Below are 23,676 nucleotides of genomic sequence, written 5' to 3'. Positions count from 1 at the left end.
TGTTCACCACCAATTTTTTTTTTTTCCAATCACTTTTTCTTTCTCCTTTCCTTTTTTCTGTTCAATGCAAAAATAAGTAAAATATTTCATTTTATCCCTGTTTTAATTATTTCTTGAAGAAAACCCATTAACTAGTTAAAGTCAATTCAGGCACCTTCTCGTTACGTTGAGTAGGATGCTTACTTTAAGTAGTTAATTATGCATTTCCCATATTTCCACCAACAGACTTTACAAAGACTTATTGAAAGTCTTCCTCTTAAACAAACTCTCCCACTCCTATACATTATCTGTAAACTCCACTGTTTTTAGCATATTGTATCCTAACATGGCTTGATGCTCAAAAACTGCTAATGTGGCTGCAAGGATTTTAGGGATAATCCATTTGATAGGCAAATTTTTAAAATAGGAATATAATTCAGATCCCAGAATCATGAGCTATGATTTCGGATTGTATCTACAAACAGGTCAGTTGCAGAGACTTTGTTGGGCAGAGCAGCACCTGATGAGCACAGGTAATCAAATATTATTCACGGACTCTTTTTCTTTCATGGGTAGAGAATTATTTTTATCCTTAAAGGAACCACGGATCAACACAATAACCTATGTGCCTGTAATTCCTGTTTTTCACTCCAGAACAATAAGCTAGACTGAGCTGGGCCTTGCAGCTCCACTCAACTTGGTTCAGTGTTACTTTTCCTGTATGAGATATCATAATCACTGCCATTGTACCGATAACAGGAGGATAACTTTTTTTTTCTTCACCGCTTGCTCATGCAAACATTTAAACATCCTGTTGATAAAGATTGGCCTTTCAAAGTAAAAGGGAATCAGATTTGTTTTTCTGTTAAACATGAAATGATGGGCAATATTCTCAACATTTGACAGAGTGGCAACATTTCCATTATGGTTCAAATTCATCCAGCCTGATCCATATCAATTTTGCAGACTGTCCCCACCCTAAAATGGTCTGTCCCTGTGTGACTCAACTTGAGAAATTTAACAAATTAGAGAAACTCTTGGTTTGACTGGACCTGAAGCAACCTGGTCAAAAATGTATATCATGGGCAAAATAGGTATCACAAAAGAAAATTTGGTTGATTTTACAGTAACTACCATTGCATATCAACGTAGATTTGTGATTTCATTTCCTCAATTTTGCTAAATACAATTATTTCAAGTGAACAGTCTCCGAGTTAAAAACGAACAAGGAAATAATGACAAACCCATCAACAGTTGTGATTGTGTTCCGAATTCCGGGTTTATGGGGGTTACAATTCAGGTCATTTCTTATTAATGTATATTCTATTAAAGGTTGTTGTGATTAAAGGGTCAGGAGCCCTTCTGGGAAAAACGAGACCGGAAACGGGATCGTGAAGAAGAGGAGGAGGAGAAGGAAGGGCGGCCATCTTAAGCTTAGAGAGCTCCGACACGAGCGGAGGCGATCGTTACCTACTTTGGAACGGAGTTGGAAAAGCCCATCTGGCGAGAGGTGTTACCTGCGCGGGGTGATTGATTGCCGGTTACGTGTCAAGGTGCCGTGTGGTCCTGGAAGGAACCAAGCGCCCGGCGCTGTTCGCCTCGACGCCTACGAGGGCGTGTACGGGTCGCACCTTGGGCCTGGCGCGCGAAAGAGATTGGAAGGAGATGGTTGAGAGTTGACACTGCAGCTCGAGACCGAGCCGCCGAACGTGAAGGACAAGGGAACCGTGCCTCTGTGAACCGAAGTCCGCGCGTCAGGAGAGCGCCGGATTACTGCGGAACCTGCGAAGTCGGGTAACCTCGCTGAGGTTGTCGAGTATCCTCACTCCCAGCCCCGGATTGGAATCGGACATAGATTCCCCGATCGCTGGATCGACTCGACGTCACCTGGGAGGCGTGCAGAGACATTGGGGACAAGGGCCGTGAGTGTTGCCAACACTGTTGTGGGTTAAGGTGGTGCCACCTATACGATAGATAAGGATTGTATGGAAGTGCTGTAAACGCATTGTGATTCCTGTGCGGGATTTGGGAATATATTGGGGTTTGTTCGTAACCCTTGGTGTGGACTCGTTATTGATTGACTTATTTTCACCCAAGGACCATACATCTTTCTGCCGGGGCTCCCCTCGAGGTTGACCCCATAACAGAATTTGGGGCTCGTCCAAATTACAATTTGCGGATTCGCAATTGGGTCTACGTCCGGGATCTATAAAATTTTCTAAATTTTAGTCCGGGAAAGAATTCCCAAGAGTGGGAACTTTTCCAACGTTCCCAAAATTGTTTTGCACTGCCGACAAAACAACAACAACAAAAAAAAAAGAACAATAGCAATAATAGTAATACTGTTGCTTTTCTTTGTTGGAAATTTCTGGGGTGAAGGTTAACAGGTGTTACCAGTAGTCACCATGGCGATTGTGGCACAGAACTTTGCGGTAACCCCTAGTGAGGCACAGTTCCGAGCATTACTAAAATCGGACCTCTTGAAATTGGCCAAACATTTTAACTTGGAGGTCCGAACTAATTTGAGGAAGGCAGAGTTGCAGACCACGGTGATACAGTCTATGGTGGGATTAGGAACATGGGACGAGTTAGCCTGGGAGTGGCTACCCGAAGAACCAGAAGACGTTGAGCTCTGGAAACTGGAGTTGCAATTACGGAGCCAGGAACGGATCAAAGAAGAAGAAAGGAAAGCAGAAAAGGAAAGAGCAGAAGAAGAAAGGAAAGCAGAAAAGGAAAGAGCAGAAGAAGAAAGGAGAGTGGAACGAGAACTCCAGGAAAGGTTAGAAAGGATGAAAACAGAGGAAAGGAAAGCAGAAAAGGAAAGAGCAGAAGAGGAAAGGAAAGCAGAAGAGAGGAGAGAAGAGAAACAAGCAGAGGAAAGGAGAGTGGAACGAGAACTCCAGGAAAGGTTAGAAGGGAGAAAAGCAGAGGAGAGGAGAGCTGCAAGGGAACTCGAAGCAGAGGAGAGAAAAGCCGAAAGGGAATTAAAGGAACGTGACATGGCGCTTCAGCAAGAAATTAAATTCAAGGAGCTGGATTTAATGAGAGAACGGGGAGAGGTACCACCCTTGCTGACGGGGTCGACACCTAGCCAGAAAACCTGGGATGTGGGCAGACATGTGAGGCTGGTTCCACCCTTCAGTGAAAAGGAAGTCACTCAATTTTTTCCACACTTTGAGAAAGTGGCTCGACAGTTAAACTGGCCGGAGGAGGCCTGGACCATACTAGTGCAAAGTGTGCTGGTGGGTAAAGCTCAAGAGATTTATTCGGCGCTACCAATGGACCAATGTGCAGATTATGAGGTATTGAAGAAGCACATCCTCAAAGCCTATGAGTTGGTTCCTGAAGCTTACCGGCAAAAATTCAGGAATGCCAGGAAGAGGGAGAGTGAGACCCATGTGGAGTTTGCCAGAGTGAAAGAAAACATGTTTGATCGGTGGTGTGAGTCAAAAGGAGTCGGAAAAGATTTCGAAGCATTGCGTGACTTGATCCTGGTGGAGGAATTTCAACAGTGTGTCCACGAGGACATCAAAGTGTACCTGCAGGAAAAGAAAGTACCAAAGTTGTGGGACGCAGCCACCATGGCAGATGATTATGCCTTAACACACCGGATAGGGGTCCACAAACCTAGCTCCTCGCCTAGACTTCAGCAGGGGAGTTATGGAACACCCGGTGCAGAGAACGACAATACATGGCGGCGGCCTCGAGAGGATTATGGGGACAACTCTGATACCCCAACTGTTCGAAATCAGGGGGCTACGGGCCCAAGACAAACTTATTTCCCGGGGGGCCCGAGGCAGACCACGAGTTTTTCCTCCGGGCCTACTTGCGCCTTTTGCAAGAAACCTGGACACTTGATGTCCAGTTGTTACCTCATGAAAAGGGAAAACCCAGAGCGGAGTCCGACTATTACAACTCCGAATGCGATGGCAAGCGTAAGAAATCGCCCACAGAAGAGTTACCAACCATTTATTTATGAGGGGTTTGTCTCACTCGAGGGAGACTTGACTAACCCAAGACCTGTTAGGGTATTGAGGGACACAGGAGCCCATCAATCCTTAATGCTTGAAGGCATTTTGCCATTGTCAAAGAGTACCGCAACTGGTGATAGTGTTCGGTTACAAGGGATCGGTGGCTGTGTTAGGGCCCCACTTCATGTCATCCATTTGGAATCCGATTTTGTGTCACGACCGGTCACCGTCGGTTTACAAGCCACGCTTCCTGTAGAGGGAGTATCTGTGGTTATCGGGAATGATTTGGCCGGGGGGCAAATTTATGGTAACCCGAGGGTTGGTAAAGAGCACAGCAGGGAAAATAACACCACACCAGCTCGGGATGGTGACAAAAGTACCAAGTTATTTGTAGGGGGACTGAACTTCAAAACAGAGGAAGAAGTTCTGACCTCTGTCTTCAACAGATATGGGCCGCTGGTGGAAGTGCGGTTGGTAAAAGACAGGGAAACGCAACGGTCAAGAGGGTTCGGCTTTGTCACGTTTGCAAGCACAAAAGACGTCAGGGAGGCAGAGAAGAATTGGAATGGTAAGGAGTTGGAGGGTCGGACCATAACAGTAGGGAAGGCATTTCGTAGGCGTCGAGAGGTCTACAGAAGAGGACAACTTGGCGGTAGAGTTGGTGTTGGCAGCGGCCGATAATACTATGGAGGCTCCCAGAGTTACGGCATCTCCCGAAAGAATGATTGTCAGAGCACTGGCCGAGACGGAGACCGCCAGTCAGGTGACTGCTGGGACAAGGGGTCCCACCGTAACTGTTAGGAGTCCGGAGAAGTTGAAGCACTATATACGGCGGAGCCGCCGAGCCTGGGCTCCTACACGGACTAACCGTGAACGCCACGTTCTTAAAGGCGTCCCGGTAGGGAACTTTCCTGCACGGACTAACCGTGAACTCCACGTTCTTAAAGGCGTCCATGTAATGAACTTTCCTCCCCGGACTAACCGTGAACTCCACATTCCTTAAGGCGTCCATGTAGTGAGTACTCAGCTGGGCCTCCCAAAAAAGTGCTATCGAGTTGTGTAACTTTGGGGCTTTGGTCACCACCCCTTAACCGTCATCCAAGAGACGCTTGGTCCAGAGGGAATTACCTTTGGAATCTCTGGGGGTTTTGTGAAAGTTTGTTGCTTTATTTTTGAGATGTGATAATTGTGCCCGGGGGGAACTGATGATTTGGGGGTGAGTTATTTTGGTTTGTTTATCAAAGTTGGCCTGCAAAGAAAGTTTTCGCGGTGTTCAAACTTTCTTTCTTGAAGGGGGGGAGTGTTACGAATTCCGGGTTTATGGGGGTTACAATTCAGGTCATTTCTTATTAATGTATATTCTATTAAAGGTTGTTGTGATTAAAGGGTCAGGAGCCCTTCTGGGAAAAACGAGACCGGAAACGGGATCGTGAAGAAGAGGAGGAGGAGAAGGAAGGGCGGCCATCTTAAGCTTAGAGAGCTCCGACGCGAGCGGAGGCGATCGTTATCTACTTTGGAACGGAGTTGGAAAAGCCCGTCTGGCGAGAGGAGTTACCTGCGCGGGGTGATTGATTGCCGGTTACGTGTCAAGGTGCCGTGTGGTCCTGGAAGGAACCAAGCGCCCGGCGCTGTTCGCCTCGACGCCTACGAGCACGTGTACGGGTCGCACCTTGGGCCTGGCGCGCGAAAGAGATTGGAAGGAGGCGGTTGAGAGTTGAGACTGCAGCTCGAGACCGAGCCGCCGAACGTGAAGGACAAGGGAACCGTGCCTCTGTGAACCGAAGTCCGCGCGTCAGGAGAGCGCCGGATTACTGCGGAACCTGCGAAGTCGGGTAACCTCGCTGAGGTTGTCGAGTATCCTCACTCCCAGCCCCGGATTGGAATCGGACATAGATTCCCCGATCGCTGGATCGACTCGACGTCACCTGGGAGGCGTGCAGAGACATTGGGGACAAGGGCCGTGAGTGTTGCCAACACTGTTGTGGGTTAAGGTGGCGCCACCTATACTATAGATAAGGATTGTATGGAAGTGCTGTAAACGCATTGTGATTCCTGTGCGGGATTTGGGAATATACTATACTGGTGATAGGGGTTTGTATTGGGGTTTGTTTATTGGGGATACGTTTTGGGGTTTGTTCGTAACCCTTGGTGTGGACTCGTTATTGATTGACTTATTTTCACCCAAGGACCATACATCTTTCTGCCGGGGCTCCCCTCGAGGTTGACCCCATAACAATTGGAATAAACAGATGACTTTTAAAAATCTATTCATTTATTATTTTGATTTTATTTGTTTTATCATTGACTATTTCAAGTTCACAATGTCCTAGTTCCTAGTGAAAAATTTGATGGATATCAGAAAGAAGCAAAAAGCAAGCATGAAAATAAAGAGGACATAAACCAAAGAAGGGAGGGAAGGAGGTTAAAGCAGAAGGTATGCAAAACTCAAAGTACCAAGGAAAATAGTGACTATTCCAAGTGTGGAAATGTGGTCTTTCCCATGAAAGTTTGTGTGGGAGCGACACTGAAACTGACATGATGAGGGGGGTTGCAATTGAGCCAACAAATCCAAAACAGTGGCCTACAATTCTCAGCATTATCTCCACTACTGGGACCAAGAAGAATATAAAATTCATCTGGATGAATGTTGATCTTGGTACAACTGAAGAAAGAAGACTGCAAGGATAATTTGGCATTCCCATTGATATTCCAAACAAATCTGCAATCCCAGCGCAGCCAATGATATGATGCCCTACAAAATAATGTACATTTGCAATGTCTTATAACCCAGATGGCAAAAGTTGCTGATGTGATGAATGCTAGTGTCATCACAACATCGAGGAAAGACTTGGGTTGTTGAAAACCTGCACTATACATGACAACAATCACCAACATATCCATTGGTAGTAGTCTCCCAACTGAGAAACCAAAGCCAAATGTCACCACTGTCATTTAAAAATTGCAACAGTATAGGTAGGCTACCAATTATATAGATAATAAGAAAGAGCAGTCAGAGATTGCAAACCCTCGCCAGGATGTATTTTCAGTGGTTTTTAAGGCTTTTGTGTTAAAACAAATATGGCGGCCGAACCACGTGACTGATGACGTCATCATTATTCTTTTTCTAAACTAATTTATGCCTAGATTATGCTCAAGAAATTTCATCTTGATCGGATGAAGTTTTGTACTTGTCAAATTATGACGTCATAATGGAGGCACCTATGACATCATCATTAACGTATTTTATTTCCCATGGAGAGTTCTTTACAATGAGCCATGTCTCAATTTTTTCTATTCAGCGCTTTCGGAGATATAGAGGTGCAAAGTTTTTCGGTTTTTCCAAGATGGCTGGCGAACCACGTGACCTATGTATGACGCCACAATTATCATTAAATGATTCTACAAGTGGAGTTGCACCTATGGTGAAAATTTCCTGTCAATCGGACCAGCGGTTGCAGAGAAAATCATATTTATTCTGTGCAGACAAACAAACAGACGAACAAACAAACAGACAAACAAACAGACAAAAGGACTCAAATGCAATACCCTCTCCTCAGGCGAGGGTAGAAATGACTTTAGTATCTTTTATTGGTTCTCACAAACTATATCTGAAGAAAATATGTCCAAACTTGCTGGCATGAAAGCTTCCTGTATTGGAATATAAAATGACGGATTATATTGATCATTGCTGATATGAAGGGAATATCGTGCTCAATGTGGACATTACGTTCCCAAAAATTAATCTTCAGTCTTCAGAGTGTGGATTAATTCATGAAAACATCCAACAAGGATATCTTGAGAGCAAATATAGAATCGGTTCCAGCAAGCCTAGGAAGAAGTTATTGATTTCATTTTGCCAGGAATGTCCAAAGGAGAACGTGCAGTGCAGCTTGTTTAACATACACAGGTATATAATATTATTATTGTCGAAGTGAACAAATAAAAGTGATAATTTCTAATGCACGCCATGGCAATGGCTTGGTGTGTGCATTATTAAACCAGCAGTTTATGCCCTTTGCCATTATTTATACATATTAAATTATTTTATTCCTGTTTTATTCAATTATTTATTTCATGCTTGGGGACCAATGGGCATATCCTACCAGCCCTACAGATTGGAAAGACTTTCTGCGCACGCCTTGCCCAACTGCACATCAGCAACACATTTGTCATAACATGTCCTCAAAAATGCATTTTTCATGAAGTTCTGTTTCCCTTATACTTCGACATATGTTGTCTTTGAAATGTGCAATTCTTGTTAGCTACATGTGCACATTGGAGGAAATGCTGAACAAAACTGTGTCCCAACAGCTGGTGGCAGGCTCGGCCCACGTTTTTCATGTCCCAAGCTTTTAGGCATCAATGTGTTGTCTTAGAAATAAGGAGTTTTTACCACGTTGTTGTTATGCTCGAAGTTAGCAGACTGGCAATGGTTATGCAGTGTGCACTTAGACTAGTCAATTTCCATGGAAATTTTCACAATACGGGGACTGGGATACAGGATGCATTGGGACTTCCCGTCCAACAACCTACTCTTGGCCAATTATGTTAAGTGCCAACACATTGGCCACTCTGACGGAACTACAGAGTTGCTTGGCTGAGATGGGAGAACCTTCCCTCATTTCCATATCTCGCCAAATCACCGTTTGAATCACGCGCCATAACTCAACTGCCAGACACACAAAATATACTTTAATCAAGATGCAATAAACGTACAACAATTCATTAGAACACTTTTTATTTACACTTTGCTTCATTTTCACTTTAGTTCACATTGCATAAGTCATTATACACGTCCCCCATTGCTCCACGACCAAAACCACCACAAAACAGATAACCACGATATCATCTCAATCAAACACAGCTCACCTGTTGAATATCAGCTCATTTTGTTGTTGAATTTAAAATGGATTAAATTGAGATTTTTTGTCACTGATCTACATATCAGTGTAGATCACCCCATAATGTCAAAGTGGATATCTTTTTAGATTTTTTTTACAAATTAATTAAAAATGAAAAGATAAAATGTCTTGAGTCAATAAGTATTCAACTCCTTTGCTATGACACTCCAAATTGAGCTCAGGTGCATCCATTGTCCTTTGATCATCCTCGAGATGTCTCTACAACTTGATTGGAGTCCATTTGTAGCCAATTCTATTTATTGGACTTGATTTAGAAAGAAACACTCCTTTCTATACAATGTTCCACAGTTAACAGTGCATGTCAAAGCAGAAGCTCTACCATGTAGTCCAAGGAACTCTCTCGAAAACTCTGAGATAGAATAATTGTGAGGAGGCTTACATCGGGGGAAGGGTATAAAATAATTACTAAAATGTTGAAAGATCCCATGAGCACAGTGAGCTCCATCATAAGGAAATGGGAAGAATATGGAACTATCCAGACTCTTCCTAGAGCTGGCCGTCTGACCAAACTGAGCAACTGGGCAAGAAGGACCTTGGTCAGGTAGGTGACCAAGAACCAAATGACCACTGTGACAGAACTGCAGCGTTCCTTGGCTGAGATGGGAGAACCTGTTGGAAGGACAACAGGCTCTGTAGCACTTCACAAATCTAGGCTTTATGGGAGAGTGGCAAGACGAAAGCCAATCCTGAGGAAAAGGCACATGACAGCATGCATGGAGTTTGCAAAAAGGCACATGAAAGACTGAGAGCATGAAGCAAAATATACTGTGGTCTGATGAGACGAAAATTGAACTCTTTGGCCTGAATGCAAAAGGTTACGTCTGGTGGAAACCAGGCACAGCTCATCACCCATCTAACACCATCCCCACAGTGAAGCATGGTGGTGGCAGCATCATGCTATGGGGATGCTTTTTAGCGGCAGGTGCTGGGAGACTTGTCAGGATAGAGGGGAAAAGATTTACGTTCCAACAGGACAATGACCCCAATCATACAGCCAAAGCAACACTGGAATGGAGATATTTTTGTATTCATTTTTAATTATTTTGCAAAAATCTCTGAAAAATAAATATTACACTTTGACATTATGGGGTATTATCTGTAACAAAGAATTATTATAATTATCATCATTATTGTTATTATTATCATTATGTGACAAAAAATCTCAATTTAACTGTTTTGATTTCAGGCTGTAATAACAAAATGTGAAAAACTCATGGGGTGTGAAAACTTTCTGAAGGCACTATATTTGTGAGTGGAGTATTAGTGAGTGGAGTGGAGTATCATACAGTATTAAATGTAGGTGACTGGTGTAATGGAGCAACAACCTTTCTCCTGTGTCTGATTTGCTATTTTATTCTTTGGTATTATTTTTACGATACCACTGATCCTCGATAATGAAATGGCTTATATTATTTATAAATAGACCAAGGTTAGTTTGTGAAATCTTCCAATATTAAATCAAATTTAAGAATCAAATGAAATAAGGAAAAGCAATTTACATTCTAACACCAAAAAATGCTTATGAGAAGTTTTTATTTTTCCTCTGTCTACAGGATAATCTTATCAACGATGTGAAAAAGGTTCTGAGGGTTTTGCTGTTGTACTTGCCACTGCCCATGTTCTGGGCACTCTTTGACCAACAGGTAGGTTTGTTTGGCAAATGGATGGTACATATCTGTCTGGGATGTCCTGCTGTGGGATTTCTTCGTTTAATTGAAAAAACAAGGTTTTTGCAAAAGCTTTTTCTTTCCCTTTAATGTAGATCTCATGGCTAGCAGGGTAGTTGTTTTCAGCTACCTCATGGAGTGACGTCCCTGCTCTATGCGAGTTCCGGGCTCAGCTGGCTCCAGCTGACAGTACCTGATATGGGCCCCTTGTCTAGGGTAATGGATCCCCATTGCCCTGTGGGGGAAGCCTCTTTTGGCTAAGGCTATGAGAAAGACACTCACATATTAAACCATACCTGTAGGTCAGCCTGGGCAGCACTTCATCATGGGTAAATGTGCCCATAAAAGTGGTGGCACCAATTTAGGCATCATTGCGCAGCACCTTCAGACATCTGTGCCGACTTTGGACATCAAGGGCAGCCGTCATCATACTGACGACCTGGCCAGCCTGCTGTACATATGTGCATCAGACGTCACGTTGCATTTACTGCGCCTGCAGCCAACGATGCTCATTGGTATACAGAGTGGGAGAGGGATATCACACACCTCTATCACTTTAGTCGCTTCTCTGTGCAGGTTGTTCCCTTAATTGGCACCAGCCCACCTGCTCACCACACATTTTTACCTGCACAGCCATCGCACAATGCTTAGTGTGAGCGTACCAGCGAAGGGAAGAGATTCGTTGCAAGTGACGACTCACACCATGACCATATCTTATACATACCTGTGTATCCCACTACTGAGGTCAATGAAGCACATGCTTTTAGTCTCCAGTACTATTGTCTCCTACTCAAACCACTTTTCAAGCAAAATACCTTAAAAATAAGTACTGCACAGTAAGAACAGCAGAAGCTAAGAGAATAAACTAGAAAGTGAAATTTGCCATGACTTCTTGACTACCATGTTTAGTGTTGTCTTCCTGGTTATTGCTCTTGTCAACTGATGAATGTCATTGACATAATTCTGAGATGAATATTGAGGCACACATTATGGAAATTAACTCTGAGGGGGAAAAAGTGGGAGAAATTGGACAGATCTGTTGAGAATGATAAGCGACTAGTCTAAGAAAGATGAGTTTTCAGTGCGATCACCAAAATTCCATCCTTTCGCATGTGTGTTGTTTGCACCGTTGCATACACATCCTTTGACAATTTAGGTTTTATTGTCTAAGAATACATTTATTAACGCTGTAGGTTTCCACTACTATAATCTGAAAGTTGGGAGACAGAGAACTGTGAATGATAGCTCACAGCCAAGATTAAGAATGGGTAAGAGTACTGGGCCATGGAGATGTGATGAAAGTTGAGAGTGTCTCCTCTTTGTTAGACTATTCTGTATTAATGGCATATTTATAAAAGTTAATGCTTAATTTAATTTTTGCATCAAAGTAACAATTCCAGTTTAATTGCCATGAACATTAATCATGTGATATATAATTCCAGAAGAATCTGTGCTTTTTTGTTGGTTTGTTTGTTTGTGTTTGTTTGTCTTCAATGCATTCCTAAACCACTGGATGGAATGAGAGAATAAACTGGTAGTTTTACTCGGGGTGTGCAAGGCAAGGTTTTATGTGATTTAAAAAAAAATTATATCCCCTGGAGTTGAGAGTGGGGAGAGCGGTTGCAAATTCTCTCTCTAAATGTGTATCGTGTAGTAACCCGTTCTGGTCCGAGAGGGTTCTAATACCCCATTCTGAACCATTTCTAATACCCCAGTGCTATTATAAGTCATAATAAAATACCCCATTCACTGCATGAAAACCGTTGACATCATAAAAGTGGGGTAAATATCATGCTATAATATGATACTGTTTCTGTTTTAGTTTTACTTTTGTGCATTGCTGAACCGTTGGGTGGAATAAGTTGCAAACTGGTCTTTGTATTTGTGGGGTGCACAGAGATGTTTTGAACCACCTTTAGAGGCCATTTTTCCCCGCAGAGCAGTTGGCCTTTTTTGGGCACCGTGGTCCCCTTTCTGAAGCAATGTTTTATGGCCGGATGCTCTTCCTGCCGCCAACCCTGTTAGTCGTCTCTTGCGACACACAGGGAATTACCAGTGAACTGGTGCTCAATTTGCCGACCTCAGAAGGATGTCAGGCTGAGTCAACCCCCTGGCATTAATTCAGCAATCGACCAGGATTCGAACCCAGGATCCTAGGATCCCGAGCCAGCACCCTAACCGCTAAGCCAACACCAGGCTCAACGCACAGAGATGTTTTACAGGATAAAAATTGTCTTGGGTAATCAAGGTAGGAGGGAGGACCCCAATTATCTCTACATAATGTGTATTGTATAGCGTTGCCTGGCGAAAGCCGATATTACACGTCATAATGAAATACACCGTAGACATCAACAACGACGTGCTGAATGATTGAGATGCACGTGCTGAATGATTATTGAATTAGGCAATTACGCTTATGTGGAAACTTGCAAACAGATGTTCTGCAAATCCCTCGTGCCAAACATGCACTTGGAGTTGACCATGGAATAAAAATGATAAATGCTACATGATTCGTTTTTATGGCAGAGTGTGCATTACCCCAAAGTAACGTGTTTGATGTGTCGTGTCTGGATGGAAAATAATGTTGTGGCTACTTGTACAACAAGTGTATAATAATATATTCAAGTATCACCTTGACTCCCAGGATCTGAATGATTCTGAGTTCAAGGAAAACTTACCTGTAAAATAACCATGCAGCGAATGACCAAAACGAGTAATATGATTCTGGTGAGCATGTCAACTGTTTTCATCTGAACTTGGTGGCTATTGATGCTCATGAGGCCAGGTTCAAATTATTTGTGTCAGGATTACCTGTCTGATGTCTGCTAATGTTATGGTAATTTATGTAAAAGTTTGATGATGGCTTGGCCTTTGTTCTGCACAGTGATTTGTGTTCAAAGCCTCACTACATCCTTCGATCAAGGTATAACATGGTATTAGCAGTCCTATTGAATTTTGCTAAATTTATGACGTGTGGGAAGGTAGTATTAATACATTATTTTATGTTTGCCAGTGCTTTACTAAACCACGTGTTTTTACTTGTTTTTGCAGGGCTCTCGGTGGACTCTGCAAGCAACTGCCATGAGTGGAGATTTTGTAAGCCTCGTTTGTTGTCTATTATTTTACCCATTCTTTTTACCTTTTCTCACGAAAGGCTGTGCTCAATTTTACTATTATTTTAAGATCTTCTCACTTTTACTTTAGCCCCAAATGCTTTCAGCTAGCCAATATTTTTTGCTCATCAAGCTTCCTCCCCCACCACCCACTTCTATATGTGTGTTGGGGGAGGAAGCTTGATTCTCCCTCTACTTCTCCTTCTTTTCCCCACACTCCCCTCCTCTTCCTCTCCTCATTATTTCTCGATTAGATGTTCCTCTTCTCTTCCTTCTCTGCTTTTCCTTCTTACTCTCCTTTTTCCTCCTCTTTTTATTCCTCTTCCTCCAATTTTCTTACTCTTTTCACTCTTCATTTCCTCACTGTTATTCCCCTTCCTTTTTCCTTATTTTTTCCTCTATTTATTATTCATCTTTGCCTTTCAAACAAAGGCAAGCATGCTGATTACCATCAATGTCTGATGTGGTGTAACCAGTTTGAATTTAAATCAAAACTAGATGGTATTCATAGAACACTTACCCCACGTAGTCAACTTGGTGCGAGCCAACTCTTTGGTTTTTAAAGGGTTTTTTTTCTTTGATCCAATATGGTTGCCAGACCACTTGACTGATGACATCATACATTTACAATGTCTAATATAATTGTTGCATAGATCATGCTCAATAAATTTCAAACTGATGGGACTAAGTGTTGTACTTGTCGAATTTTGACGTCATAAAGAAGTTACCGATGACATAATTACTAACATATCTTATTCCCAATGGGGAGTACATGACAACGCATGATGTTTAAATTTTTTCCATGAAGTGGTTTAACAGATATAGAGGTGCAATGTTTTTTGGTTTTTCTAAGGTGGTGCCTCTACCACATGACCTATGATGTCATAATTATCATTAAACAATTATACAGGAGGAGGTGCTCCTATTGTGAAAATTTCATATCGGTCAGACTAACATTTGCAAAGAAAAAAAAAAATTCATTCTGATCTTCATTCATTTTTCATTCGATCTGATCAAGCGTTGTACTTATGGAATTATGACGTCATAATGAAGAAACCGATGACGTCATCATTAACATATATTCCCCATGGGGAGAAATTTAAGAATAAACCATGTTAAAATTTTTCCAATGAGCGGTTTCGTTGATATTGAGGTGCAACGTTTTTCCAAGATGGCGTATGTACCACATGACCAATGACGTCATAATTATCACTAAAAGTTATATACAGTAGGAGGTGCTCATTTGGTGAAAATTTCGTGTAAATCGGACCAATGCTTGATGAGAAAATGAATTTTAAAAATGCAGACATGTACGTACACCACCCATATGCACGCATGCGATTGCTTAACCCTGCTTTTTGCTTTGCGAGCACAGGGTAATGAGTGTTCAATATCTACTCTCTTTATATAGATACAAAATTGAGGCTTGTGGAAGAGCGAGGTGGCAGAGGGTAACAATTCAACGTATTGATAGTGGAGTAGTTGGCCACAGTGAACAAAAAAAGAAAAGGGATGATGAAATCGGAATACAGCAGAGAGAGGAGGAGGGTAAATCAGAAAATGGTTGTAAAATGGCAGAATGTTAAAAAAATTTTTTAGCCGATCCATTGTACCACATGGATGATCTGCGGAAGTACGCAGATCTGCGGAAGTACGCAGATCTGCGGAAGTATGTGGTTTATGTGTTTATGTGTTTCTCTATCCTGTGTCAAGCAATCCAATCAAGCAATTTTATCAAAAACTGCACTACATGGTGCAATTGATCAACTCTCCCGAAGTGCTGTTTATGCGTTGATGTCGTACCTCCGCAGGGGGGAGGGGAGGGGGGAGGGGGGAGAGGGAAGAGGGGGGGATGGGGATGGTGAGGGATGGGAGGGTGAGGGATGGGAGGGTGTGGGAGGGGGGAGGAGGTGGGAGGGGGAGGGGGAGGGGGTGGGAGGGGTGGGGGGGGACCCGGCAGAAGTACCCGGCATTGCCGGGCTGGGGAGGGCTGAGGAGGGGAACGTGGGGGGGGGGAAGGGTGGGGGGAGGGGAGGGGGAAAGGGGAGGGGGTAGGGTGGAGGGGAAGGGAGGGGGAGGGGGAAAGGGAGGGGGAGGGGGGAAAGGGAGGGGGAGGGGGAAAAGGGAGGGGGAGGGGGAAAAGGGAGGGGGAGGGGGAAAAAGGAGGGGGAGGGGAGAAGGGGAGGGGAGAAGGGGAGGGGGAAGGGAGGAGGGAGGGAAGGGGATGGCCAGTCAACAATGACGTTGCAGTTCTCATGGTCGGAGAGCAGCACAACAATCGGACATAGTCCTGCATATTCGCAACAGCACGAAGCGGGTTTGGAGACTCACCGATCCTGTGACGTCCTCCAGTACCGGCGTTGCCGGGCGGGGGAAGGGAGACCCGTACATTCCCAACCCGTACATTCGCCCTCTCGACTCAAGCTCACTCGGACAAAAGCCTCGCACAAATTACACCGTGAAGGCCCAATGGTCATGTCTATGCCACAAATCACGGGCGCACTGAATTGAAAATATATAGAACGCTCATACTCCGTGAAAAGTGAAGCCGCCGTGTCGCCATCTTGGTCAGCACGACTCGACCAACTCGCTTCGCGGATCTCATTTTGTGCGGCAATAAACTGCTCCAATCGGTTACGGAAGGGTTGTGGAAAGACGTTTCACAGCTGTTTCAAAGACATTTAATTCATATCGCACAAAATCGATACAAAACACGATCGCATAAAAGGTGAAAAAACGTGTGACGTGTGACGGGATGGAACATCACGTGATTGCTCTGAGCGAATCAGTCTGGCGGCGGGAATGGAACATCACGTGATCGCTCTGAGCGAATCAGCGAGCTGCTCTGGAACCGGCTGAGATTAGCGGGTACTTCGCTGAAATGCGCTGAGGTAAATATGAATAAAAAATATGGATCATCAAATATTTTGAGTTCGGCCATGTTCGTCCCAGGCTCAATGGCCATGTCTATGCCAAATATCAAGCACGTAAGCCTCTCCATTTCGGAGTCTATCGGTAACATTACACATCGGCCCCCCTCCCCCTTCCGCAGATCACCTTAAGTTAAATGCTGTGTATGTGTTGATGTCGTACTTCCGCAGATCACCCTAAGTGCTGTGTATGTGTTGATGTCGTACTACCGCAGATCACCCTAAGTGCTGTGTATGTGTTGATGTCGTACTACCTCAGATCACCCTAAGTGCTGTGTATGTGTTGATGTCGTACTGCCGCAGATCACCCTAAGTGCTGTTCTCGATGTCATACTTCTGCAGATCACCTTAAGTTAAATGCTGTGTATGTCTAGATGTCATACTCCCGCAGATCACTCCAAGTGCTGTTTATATATTGATGTCGTACTTCCGCAGATCACTCTAAGTGCTGTGTATGTGTTGATGTAATACTTCTGCAGATCACCCGAAGTGCTGTGTATGTGTTGATGTCGTACTACCGCAGATCACCCTAAGTGCTGTGTATGTGTTGATGTCGTACTTCCGCAGATCACCCAAAGTGCTGTTTATGCGTTGATGTCATACTTCCGCAGATCACCCTAAGTGCTGTGTATGTGTTGATGTTTCCATTACACATACACAGACAACTCGCGTATATATATATACTAGCTGAGGTACCCAGCTTCGCCCGGGTTGAATAAGAATAATACAAATATATGATGAAAAGAACATGTATATTTTAGAGCAATATCACAGTACATTTCCTACATGACGTTTTGTCAATTTTCAATTTCTCAAAACCTCTTGGTGTACAACATTTCTGGTTTTCTTACTTGCTGCCAAGACATAAAGATTGCTTGGTTTTCCAACCCTCGAGCAGCCCACGTACAGCTGGCCATGGGAAGTACCCAGCATTGCTGGGCGGGGGAAGGGAGGGGAGGAGGAAGGGGAGGGGAGGGGAACGGGGGGGGGAGGGGAGGAGAGGGTGGGGAGGGGAGAAGAGGGGGGGGGAGAAGAGGGGGGGAGGAGAGAAGAGGAGGGAGGGGGAGGGGGGAGGGGGGAGGTGAGGCGGGAAGGGGGAGGGGAGGGAGAGGGGAAGGGGGTGAGGGGGAGGGGGAGGGGGAGTTGAGGTGGAGGGGGAAGGGGGAGGGGAGAAGGGGAGGGGGGAGGGAGGGGAGAAGGGGAGGGGGTAGTGGAGGGGAAGGGGGGAGGGGGAGGGGGGTGATGGGGGAAAGGGGAGGGGGTGAGGGGGGAGGGGGAGGGGGGAACGGCTAGCTTGGCAAGCGATAGCAGGCTTTTTACTTTTAGTTTTTGCCTCAATGAGGGCTATATATATAGTCTGTGCTTGGAGCCTTCAAGTTCAACATAAAGTTTTTTTATGAAAAATAATGCAGATGTATAACAATCCACCAATGCAAGTTCAGAAATGAATGCAGATCCTTTACTTTACGATACAAACGCAATTCCCGCCATTTCCACTCACGATCGAGGCCTCCACAGTGACCGTGCCTCTTCTTCCTCCTACAACTTCGTCTCACTTCTTTCACTCAAAATGCACGAAATTCTGCCGCATGAAATTATGTAGAGACCTCGTCGGGAGGGATATAAGGTAGATAAGGAAGGCATTGTAACAGAAGAATCAAAATAAAAGTGGAAGAACATAAGGAAATGGGAGCTATTCTGGACCCACAGCCAAACCCGACAAACCATTGCAATACACCCCGAACGTCTAGCGCCGCCACAAACTACACCATGGAATTGCAGCTGGTGTGGTTTTTTTAAACCATTGATATTAAAATAAAACCTAGCCTAAAACCACCGGGATTTTATGCTGATTCCGAATCTGTGTCTAAAACTTTTCTCCGATGTGTAGTTATTGAGTTATAAGCGGACATCCAGACAGACACACACACACACATACAGACAGACACACACACACACACACACACACACACACACACACACACACACACACACACACACACACAGAGACACTCCTCCTTTATATATAGAGATGTCGTACCTCCGCAGATCACTCGAAGTGCTGAGTATGTGTTGATGTCGTACTTCCGCAGATCACCCAAAGTGCTGTTTATGCGTTGATGTCATACTTCCGCAGATCACCCTAAGTGCTGTGTATGTGTTGATGTCGTACTTCCGCAGATCACCCTAAGTGCTGTGTGTGTGTTGATGTCATACTTCCACAGATCAGCCTAAGTGCTGTTTATGTGTTGATGTCATACTTCCGCAAATCACCCAAAGTGCTGTTTATGTGTTGATGTCATACTTCCGCAGATCACCCTAAGTGCCGTTTATGTGTTGATGTCGTACTTCCGCAGATCACCCAAAGTGCTGTTTATGTGTTGATGTCGTACTTCCGCAGATCACCCTAAGTGCTGTATATGTGTTGACTGTTGATGTCATACTTTCACAGATCACGATAGGTGCTGTTTATGCGTTGATGTCGTACTCCCGCAGATCACCGTTAGTGCTGTTTATGTGTTGATGTCGTACTTCCGCAGATCACCCTAAGTGCTGTGTATGTGTTGATGTCATACTTCCACAGATCACGGTAGGTGCTGTTTATGCGTTGATGTCGTATTTCCGCAGATCACCGTGAGTGCTGTTTATGCGTTGATGTCATACTTCCGCAGATCACCGTAAGTGCTGTTTATGCGTTGATGTCATACTTCCGCAGATCACCGTAAGTGCTGTTTATGCGTTGATGTCATACTTCCGCAGATCACCGTAAGTGCTGTTTATGCGTTGATGTTGGAGAATGTGGAGAAGACTCAGGAGACTCCAATGACCGAAACAGCTTTTACAAAGTAAAGATTTATTATAATTAATAAGTCACTTGTTTCAAAATAATAAGGAACTATAATAACTAAACGAATTGGTAATTCAAGTCGATGGTTCTTCTTTGGCCGGTCCTCTGCGCAGCGCTGTTCACAGGGACACTCGTTCCGTTCCGTAGGACAAGGGTTCTGGTGACAAATCTGCTTCTCCAAGAAATGTCCACGTTTTTATGGGCACAGAAGTTTTAATCCTTTCCGCTAATTTTAATCCCTTCTCCTCAAAATACTAATCCTTTCTCCGCAAATGTTACTCAGTCATCCATGCTCGCCTCACCGGCACCAGCTCGCCCCCCCAGGCGTTGACAACCATCCCCTCCTGCTGGGAGTTCCTCCAACCCTACATTTGCTTCACAATAGTAAAAGGCCTAGGAATGTGCTCTAGCCCGGCGCCGTGACAAGGCGAACAAAAGATTCCCAGGTTTCCTCTTCCGTGATCCGAGGTCCAAATTCCTGACATTCCTTCGAACCACCTGCGACTACCTGCTCCGTTACCAATCCCAACCAATATGAGTTACACTTCCACAATTCCCTCATTTTTTTGTTTTTTGTTGATATTAACCATTAATCTAAACATCAATACAAGTACAAGTAAACAATTAATCAATACAAGTAAACATCAATACAAGTACTCAAACCACAAATTTGGTAATCCAATTCCCTTAGGCATACACCGTCATCCTGCAAGAATCTGATCACAAAACATTTCGTTGGTCATTGACTCCTTCCATATTGTTAATTCAATCTATTTCATTTGCATCACAAATATCTCTGCAAAACAACACTTCACCATCACCAAGACACAACAATTTCACTTCACCATTTTCAAATTTATAAAGCATCTGCAACATCTGGCAAAACGTTTGCCTCCAAACAAATATTGACTCTTTGTTTGAAAGGAAGGGCTGATCACTTGTGTTTGAATTCAGGTATGAAACATTTTCTTCTCATGTCTTCATAGCACCTGCACTACTTCGTGTAGGGTTTCGCTGTTGTAATAACTGTGCAGAGTCATAGACTGACCCTGCTCTCCATGTAGCATTCTTGCCACTCTTGCTGCAAACCATAATAATTCCTGAACAAGGCCTTCGCCCAGTTGTAGTCGACTTGCCTCCTCCCTCATTATGAGTGGGCAGCAAGTATTGGTGTGATGTTGATTGGCCAGCAAGATGTGGAACAGGGATGCCAGATGCATCCACAATGATGTTGGGACCATGGTGTTCAGGTCATCCATGGTCCATACCAGGAGCAACCAGCAGAATCGTGCACAGCTGTTGTGAAAAGGCACAGCTGTTTGCTTGCAGCTCCATGCTGGTTCCCCGGAAGTTGGTGAAGTAATACCATATGTCCCCACATTTCGTAGAGGTTGCAGGTAAAATGTCGTTGTCCTGCAACTTCTGATGTGATGAATGTTCGAAGCCTTCAAACAAGAGTAAGTGATCGCCTTTCTTTCATATGTTGCAGTGTGATCCAGGCAAATGGTCACATAAATTTCCTTGGTGAAGGTAAGCATCCATCTCCAAGTTACACAGGAGAATGTCTTCATCATTCTTTGAGAAGGAGGGTGTATGCCAAGATTAACTTCATTTTTTAGCCACAAATTTTCTTTCTCGAACTTCTTCCCAATTCCGTTAGCACTCCCTTCAAAATGTGATCTCGTCTTATCCTTATGCTCAGTCACATCTGAATCTGCTTTCCACACACACTGAATCAGATAGGGTACATCTTACCATGAAATCAGCATAATCATGTATATCTTCTGACAGTTTCACATTCAACAATTTGTTGTTTTCCCTTAAAACATTCAAAAAGTTATATTCATTTATATGCGTCACACAAATAATATTCAATCAGGTATGTATTTAGCTACTAAACTAAGAATAGCATCCACAATTGCTTTCAGGTTAATATAGTTCAAAAATTAACTCATGCAGGTATTTTAGCACTACTCAAAGAAAATAAATGCATTTATAATGAGTGTATATGATTACAATCACAAACAGGAATATCTAATTCTCAACATTTTTTCAAACGAACAAATTAAGCATAATGTATTATTATCATAATTCCTCCTCACTTTTTCTTTTCCCTCTTTTTTTATTTATTTATTTATTTATTATTATTAACAGTGTGTCACTCATGGTGATATGATTTCACTGATCTTGTAAAACTGACACAATTCATAACATTGTCGTTATGCCATTATCTTAACTCTACTGTATTCATTTGCAACATCACTTGATTCAACTTTTAATCTCAGTATTTATGTCACCATAAAAGTCTTCCTCTTGTGGTTCCACATTTCTTTCCTCATTTGTCACTTCATGCATTATCATAGTGTTGTTGGTTACCTTATTCAAACACACAGTCACTAAGGCTTTCAAGCAAGCCACCACTAAAACAATTGCCAATATAACTACTAAACCAACAAACAAGTATTGGAGTATCTTAGCTGCTACTCCTCCAAATGTGTTTCCCAACCATGCAAAGGCACCCCCTTTTATATAATCGTGGTATCTTGCTCCCTCTTGTCCCACCTGTAGCCATCTGTAAAACATGTGAGCTACCCCGTGTATATGTTCATACCTATAACATAATTATATGTCAATGACATTCAACATTATATACCAAACTAACAAGCTTCCTAAAGGTAAATAAAGAAAATCCCTTAATATGTAACATAAATCTGATTATTTGCCTTACCCTGATCCCCCTATCTCCCGGGGTCGAACTAAATCCCCTGATCATGAGTGTAGTTGTGATACATTATCACTCATGCTGTACTAATATCAGTAGGTAATTGTATGTCATGTAGGCAAATAAATGTCACTATCCCAAGTAGGAATACTACATGTTGAAAATGCAATGTTTATCAATGCAAGGGGTGTTAAAATGTAATTCAAATGAATGTAAATCACGACTATCGTTTATCTGCCACTGAATGTTCTGCTGGGCTGCTAGGTGCAGCCTCATTTTCTGTAGGACCGTCCACTTTAGCCCCATGTGCTCGCTTGCAATGAGAGGCATGAATCCAACTTTCTATTTTGGGTCCATATTTGTTTCTATTCTTATCAATCTCCTATGGTTTATCAATTCGTTCCAAAATACCGCAACCAAAGGTTTTAACCAAAGCTCTACCAAACTATTTCCAATTTGAACTCAAAATGCTAATTAAACAACAATTCAAAGAATTAACTTCAATGGGTCAACAAACTCATTTTATAAACACATCTAATTTTCCCATCCAATAATTTTCCTTGCCAAATGTCATATTGCAACACTTTAATAAACCTTCGAAAAATGTCTCCCAAATCAATAAATTCCCTTTTTACTTCCCAAATACTCATCTGTAAATTACATATTCAATTACAGTTTCTCCCAATTTGTTCGGCCTAAATGGCCACCGAAGTGGCTGCCAGCATGCAGTACCGTTTTTATCTACCAAGCAAGTATTCGTCCACATAAGACCTCTACCAAAATTTTGTTTTTAAAAACAAATCTGGGATTTCTGATTATATGGATGCACACTCTCAGGATATTTCAGGCTGCTTGTTAACAATCCACTACGATAAATTAATTCCTTTACCCACAATCAAATAATTAGTACAAATTGAGGATATTATCCCTATCACATTCATTTATAGATTCATTATATTAGATCTAATTTTTCCAATTATTTTCCACTGCTGTAAGGAAGAACAATAGCTCTCATAAGTCTTAGTAATATCGTACTTAATTTACCCAGCATCGAAGAATTTATTTACTATCCATTCTCATCTGTTAACCAGTGACTTTGTTTGAACTCCAAAACTTAATTTGATGAATCCCATGTGTACAGCTACCACTTTTTGAAACCCCTACTTTTGTAGAAAATATCCAAGTAAGTGTTTTTACACCCCCTTAACTGCTGCTCATCCATTTCTATGCACCCAGTGAGTACTACTGACACCAGTATGCCAATGTAGGTGTGCGAGATTAACAAATATGTTGCAGGTACATGTGACATCGCGTTCTGAGTATAAATAACGTAACAGCGCGTTCATGTCTGCCCCTTGGTTTAAGATTCACAATGCATTCCGTTTTAAAACTCACAATAGTTCAAACCAGCAAGATTTTCTTTACTATTTTCCCATATCATTTATGCCTAATACACATCCATACATACAGCACAATTTATATGCTGATAAAATTCAAGTTTATATATATATATATATAAAAATC

The 23,676-nt window shown here is 43.0% G+C and overlaps 1 protein-coding gene across 12 annotated transcripts in view; it reads left to right on the top strand.

The window, feature by feature from the left end:
- The window catches only part of LOC137417105 (solute carrier family 15 member 2), a 450,049-nt gene that overhangs the window by 196,476 nt on the left and 229,897 nt on the right, over positions 1-23,676 (top strand). For 10 of the 12 annotated variants that reach the window (XM_078785954.1, XM_078785950.1, XM_078785959.1 and 7 more), the window contains 2 exons: positions 10,426-10,515; positions 13,591-13,635. In XM_078785954.1, coding sequence (XP_078642080.1) covers positions 10,426-10,515; positions 13,591-13,635 — 135 coding nt within the window. The remainder of the gene's footprint in view (positions 1-10,425; positions 10,516-13,590; positions 13,636-23,676) is intronic. The other 2 variants (XM_078785955.1, XM_078785961.1) reach the window with 1 other exon arrangement.

The sequence above is a fragment of the Myxine glutinosa genome, chromosome 10 (genome assembly GCF_964187855.1).
Source record: "Myxine glutinosa chromosome 10, kmMyxGlut1.1, whole genome shotgun sequence".
Lineage (NCBI taxonomy): Eukaryota > Metazoa > Chordata > Myxini > Myxiniformes > Myxinidae > Myxine > Myxine glutinosa.
This window is presented reverse-complemented; position numbering and strand designations above follow the sequence as displayed.